General features: G+C 42.7%; 1 protein-coding gene across 6 annotated transcripts in view; it reads right to left on the bottom strand.

The window, feature by feature from the left end:
* LOC133631076 (partitioning defective 3 homolog) overlaps positions 1-6,000 on the bottom strand; it is a 412,449-nt gene that overhangs the window by 93,353 nt on the left and 313,096 nt on the right. For all 6 annotated transcript variants that reach the window (XR_009821393.1, XR_009821392.1, XM_062023105.1 and 3 more), the window contains one exon: positions 292-555. Coding sequence is in view for 4 of the 6 variants with exons in the window: in XM_062023105.1 (XP_061879089.1) it covers positions 292-555 (264 nt within the window). In the remaining 2 variants the exon portion in view is untranslated. The remainder of the gene's footprint in view (positions 1-291; positions 556-6,000) is intronic.

Genomic DNA, 6,000 nt, shown 5'->3' with positions numbered 1-6,000 from the left:
GCTTTGAAGGCGGAGGGCGAGAATAAAAGTCAAGGGTTTAAATGTTTTCATTCCTTTGCCAGAGAAGTGCGTATTGTTTGATTTGTAGGTGTGTTGGCATTTACCGGCGGTCTGTGTATTTTTGATTACGTTCTCCTGCAGCCGCGACGGCCAACGCTCTCTTTGCGCCTCGGGCTGACGAGGCCAAGGAGACCTTTTACTGAAATACCATGACGAGCCGGGCTTTTCAATCGCGGGTGAAAAGGTCACGGCCTCCCCGGACGGAAAGACATTTAACATGAGAAGACATACCTGTCCGCAGAGGGGGGGCGCTCCATGCGGGCCTTGCTGACTTGGGTGTACAGGGAGTCCGAGTGCTGGTGCTGGTGATGGCCGCGAGGGTAGTTGTCGCGGGGGGTTTGGGGGCGGCTGTGCCCGTCGTTAAGTGGGCTGATGCCGGCGTACGGGTGCTCCTCCTCGGAAGACCTCTCCGGCGAGCGGCTCACGTCTAGAATCTCGGCGTAATCCCGTTCCCGAGCCTGCCGCTCCCTTAGCTCACGGGTCTTGGCCTGGATCCTAATGGACAAAAAAAAAATGTTTGTTACATGAAAGATTACATGGTATACACTGTACTTTTACTGTACTCTGGATACTGTATGTATTCTAACCTTGTTGACTCACCACTAATATAAATACAACTTATAACCTCAAACTGCTGGCAGGTCATTCTCCAATAGAGTCAAACTTTGGTTTTTCTGGTTCAATGCATGTTGTTAGCGCTAGTTAATAAAGCGATTGAACATGTTTTTTTTTGGTTCTCTCTCTCCTTATCCACAAACGGGATGTTGTAGTACGATTACATAGTTATCACTTCATTGAATAGTTGTCCATTATGTGACTGTCATACAAAACCCAAAACCAGTGAAGTTGGCACGGAATACAATGATTTGCTAATACTTTTCAACTTATATTCAATTGAATAGACTGCAAAGACAAGATACTCAAGGTTCGAACTGGAAGCCTTTGTTATTTTTTGCAAATATTAGCTCATTTGGAATTTGATGCCTGCAACATGTTTCAAAAAAGCTGGTACAAGTGGAAAAAAAAGACTTGAGAATGTTGAGGAATGCTCATCAAACACTTATTTGGAAAATCCCACAGGTGAACAGTGCTAATTGGGAACAGGTGGGCGCCATGATTGGGTATAAAAACAGCTTCAGTCATTCACAAACAAGGATGGGGCGAAGGTCACCACTTAGTGAACAAATGCCTGAGCAAATTGTTTAAGAACAACATTTGTCAACCAGCTATTGCAAGGAATTTAGGGATTTCACCATCTACGCTCCATAATATCAACAAAAGGTTCAGAGAATCTGGAGAAATCACTGCACATAAGCAGCAAGGCTGAAAACCAACATTGAATGCCCGTGACATTCGAACCCTCAGGCGGTACTGCATCAAAAACCGACATCAGTGTGTAAAGGATATCACCACATGGGCTCAGGAACAACTTCAGAAAACCACTGTCAGTAACTACAGTTTGTCACTACATCTGTAAGTGCTATTTAAAACTCTACTATGCAATGCAAAAGCCATTCATCAACAACACCCAGAAACACCGCCAGCTTCACTGGGCCCGAGCTCATCCAAGATGGACTGATGCAGAGTGTAAAAGTGTTCTGTTGTCTGACGAGTCCACATTTCAAATTTTTCGTCGTGTCCTCCAGACCAAAGAGGAAAAGAACCATCCGGTTTGTTATAGGCGCAAAGTTGAAAAGCCAGCATCTGTGATGGTATGGGGGTGTATTAGTGCCCAAGACATGGGTAAATTACACATCTGTGAAGGCACCATTAATGCTGAAAGGTACAAACAGGTTTTGGAGCAACATATGTTGTCATCCAAGCAACGTTATCATGGACGCCCCTGCTTATTTCAGCAAGACACGGCCAAGCCAAATGTTACAACAGCGTAGTAAAAGAGTGTGGGTACTAGACTGGCCTGCCTGTAGTCCAGACCTGTCTCCCATTGAAAATGTGTGGTGCAATATGAAGCCTAAAATACCGCAACGGGGACCCCCGGACTGTTGAACAACTTAAGCTGTACATCAAGCAAGAATGGGAAAGAATTCCACCTGAAAAGCTTCAAAAATTGGTCTTCTCAGTTCCCAAACGTTTACTGAGTGTTGTTAAAAGGAAAGGCCATGTAACACAATGGTAAAAATGCCCCTGTGCCAACTGTTGCTGCCATGAAATTCTAAGTTAATGATTATTTGCCAAAAAAAAATTAAGTTTCTCAGTTCGAACATTAAATATCTTGTCTTTGCAGTCTATTCAATTGAATATAAATTGAAAAGGATTTGCAAATCATTGTATTCTGTTTTTATTCACGAATTACACAACGTGCCAACTTCACTGGTTATGGTAGTAGACCTCTACAGGCGCAGCTACCAGTTCCTCTTTGGGACCCTGAACAAAATTCCAACATTTGTGTACACCTTGAACACACCATTGACATAGCACTTGGCAATATAAATAAGTCAATGCAACGGAACATTAATCCTCTGTTTTACCAATGGTGTTTGTCATTTCGAGTTTTTTCATAAAACATTCTATCCTTAAAGGCCTACTGAAACCCACTACTACCGACCACGCAGTCTGATAGTTTATATATCAACAATGCAATCTTAACATTGCAACACATGCCTATACGGCCGGGTTAGATTAGCAAAGTGCAATTTTAAATTTCCCGCAAAATATTCTGCTGAAAACGTCTCGGTATGATGACGTTTGCGCGTGACGTCACGGATTGTAGCGGACATATCGGGACAGCATTGTGGCCAGCTATTAAGTCGTCTGTTTTCATCGCAAAATTCCACAGTATTCTGGACATCTGTGTTGGTGAATCTTTTGCAATTTGTTTAATGAACAATGAAGACAGCAAAGAAGAAAGCTGTAGGTGGGAAGCGGTGTATTAGCGGCCGGCTGGACTCTTACCAGGAGGACTTTGAGTTGGATAGCAGACGCGCTACCGTGAGTACGCAGCTTTGGCTTCCAAACATTTGATCGCTTGCCCGTACGTGCGTGCCGCTATGTGCATGTCACGTACGTTACTTTGGGGAAATATATGTGCTGTATGAACTTTACGGAGGTGAACGGTACTTTGGGCTGTGGGATTGAGTGTGTTGTGCGGGTGTTTGAGTTGTATTGGTGGGTTATATGGACGGGAGGGGGGAGGTGTTTGTTATGCGGATTAATTTGTGGCATATTAAATATAAGCCTGGTTGTGTTGTGGATAATAAAGTATATATATGTCTTGTGTTTATTTACTGTTTTAGTCATTCCCAGCTGAATATCAGGTCCCACCCGCCTCTCACAGCATCTTCCTTATCTGAATCGCTCCCACTGCCCTCTAATCCTTCACTCTCACTTTCCTCATCCACAAATCTTTCATCCTCGCTCAAATTAATGGGGTAATCGTCGCTTTCTCGGTCCGAATCGCTCTCGCTGCTTGTGGCCATGATTGTAAACAATGTGCAGATGTGAGGAGCTCCACAACCTGTGACGTCACGCTACTTCCGGTACAGCCAAGGCTTTTTTTTTATCAGCGACCAAAAGTTGCGAACTTTATCGTCGTTGTTCTCAACTAAATCCTTTTCAGCAAAAATATGGCAATATCGCGAAATGATCAAGTGTGACACATAGAATGGACCTGCTATCCCCGTTTGAATAAGAACATTTCATTTCAGTAGGCCTTTAATACTTATTATTATTATTATTAGCCTTTATTTAACCAGGTAAAATCCCATTGAGATCAAAGATCTCTTTTCCAAGGGAGACCTGGCCAAGAGGGCAGCAGCAAGGTTACATTAAAAACAGTAAACAAATACATAAAACATCACATTTACGACATTAAAACTTGCTCACATAACACATGTGCATACAGACAAGGTACAGAAGCTTTCAACTCATTCAACATAACAAGGGTTTGAAGTTTAATATTGGATTGTAGGTTATTCCAAGCCTTCGCTGCTGAAAACCTAAATGCTTTCTTGCCCAGTTCAGTTCTTACTTTGGGGACGACAAATTGCAGAACATTCATTGAACGAAGATTGTGACTTCCTTGTTTCTTTGTTAAAAGACAAGACAGATACTATACAACTTACAACCATACAGCGAAGCATTGCTCATAACAATACCGCAGAAATAAGGGCCAAAACAAAGAATCCCATTCTATGGAGTACGACCGCAAAATAATCCACCATCAGGCCAAACAAAGTTGCAAGTGCCAGCACTTTGATAAAAAAGGCAAGAAACTATGAATTAAAAAAATAGCTCTTAGCAAAGTACAACTGTCCCCTCCTTGCCGTATTTGCCAACACCGTGTTTGAGAATAGGGTACACTTCTGTACCATACTGAGTGTTCCTTTACGATGAATTAGATTTTGGCTAAAAGTACCGCAACACCCCTTGCTGCCTCATTCCCCAAGATGGAGGATAATGTCCAAACAAGTTGTAACATTCTGTCTGTTGTGGGGGAAAAAAAGCAATGTCTATTTTTGTTACTACAAATAGCACAAACGACGTTCCAGTTGTTAGAGGGGGCGCTGCTGGTGTACAGCTGCCATGCTGTCAAATCACATATGTTATCAAAACAACATTATCTTCTGACCCCCCCCCCCCCCCCCCCCCCTCCAGCGGTGGGCGGAGCCAGCAAGCAGTCCCTATAATTACATCCATGCTAATTATCAGAGCTTTACAACCACCAATTATCAATGTTTTTCTTTGGGACCTGGGACAGTAGAGGTAGGGTGGGGTGCGTATGGCCAGCTCAAATCATCCTTCACATAAAAAAAAAAAAAAAGGTCCAAACACGGGGACTCAAAATAAAATGTTCTGCTAAACATCCACACAATGTGACCATGTCAAATGAGTACAGTGGTTCTCTGCAAGCTCATTAGGGAAACAGGACCCTGCAGGGTTCTGCCTTTAAAATCAGGGGAACAATCATCATCAGCGGCAGCTACTGGTTTGTGTACAGAAGCACACTGGCTGATAAGATAAGACCACACATCCCAGTTTGGATACGCATGACCTTCCCATTCCAAAGCTGGGGTCAGCGCTTTCTCCGCCAGGCAGGAAGCAGCTTCAAGTGTGTGGGAAAGGAGGCAAAGTGGACTTTTCAAAACAGAACACATGAACAAAGGGGCAGCGTGCTGCTGACAAAGATGGAGGAGGAATGAAGGTGGTTTATAACATCGGCCAAATTTGACATAAGACGGCATTTATCTGCTTTTATAATGAATCAGCAGGATGGACACATAAGAGCTCATCGTGCAAATCTATGTCATTTAGAGGTCACCCTCAGTAAAATGTTGAACTTGGTCACTGCTGGAAGATTAAAATTGACTTCTTACGCCCTATTGTGTTGGAAACAATTGTCGCTGTACCATCCCGACACGTGACACTGGTGATGACGGAATCTAACGATGGAGTTGCATGAGGACATGACTGTGTGAGAGCACACTACATTTGCTTTTGTTGCAGCTTTGGTGCGTCTACTTTGTGTCGATAAGTCTACTATGCCTTACGAAAAAATGTCAGGAAGCTAACTACTGGACTTAGACAAACTTTAAGGATCCACAAGGGAAATTGTTCCACACAGTAGCTCGGTTACAAAGGATGGAAAGGGTGAGGATGGAAAGGATAATGCACACAAGGGCACAAAAAGAGAGCGAAAACAAAAGGTATAAAGTAGACTAAAAATGTACCATAGTAGCAATATAAATATAACATATGTAATATGTACATATCATGGTAACACTTTAGTATGGGGAACATATGAACCATTAATTAGTTGCTTATTAACATGCAAATTAGTAACACATTGGCTGTATATTAGTCATTATTAAGTACTTATTAATGCCTTATTCTGCATGGCCTTATTATACAACCAGTAAGCCATTAACTAAGAGTCTTCCCTAACCCTATCCCTAACCCTGACCCTATGTTAATAAGCAACTA

Source organism: Entelurus aequoreus, linkage group LG16 (genome assembly GCF_033978785.1).
Source record: "Entelurus aequoreus isolate RoL-2023_Sb linkage group LG16, RoL_Eaeq_v1.1, whole genome shotgun sequence".
Classification (NCBI taxonomy): Eukaryota; Metazoa; Chordata; class Actinopteri; order Syngnathiformes; family Syngnathidae; genus Entelurus; species Entelurus aequoreus.
Note: the sequence above shows the minus strand (reverse complement) of the source record. Positions and strands in the feature narration are given on the sequence as shown.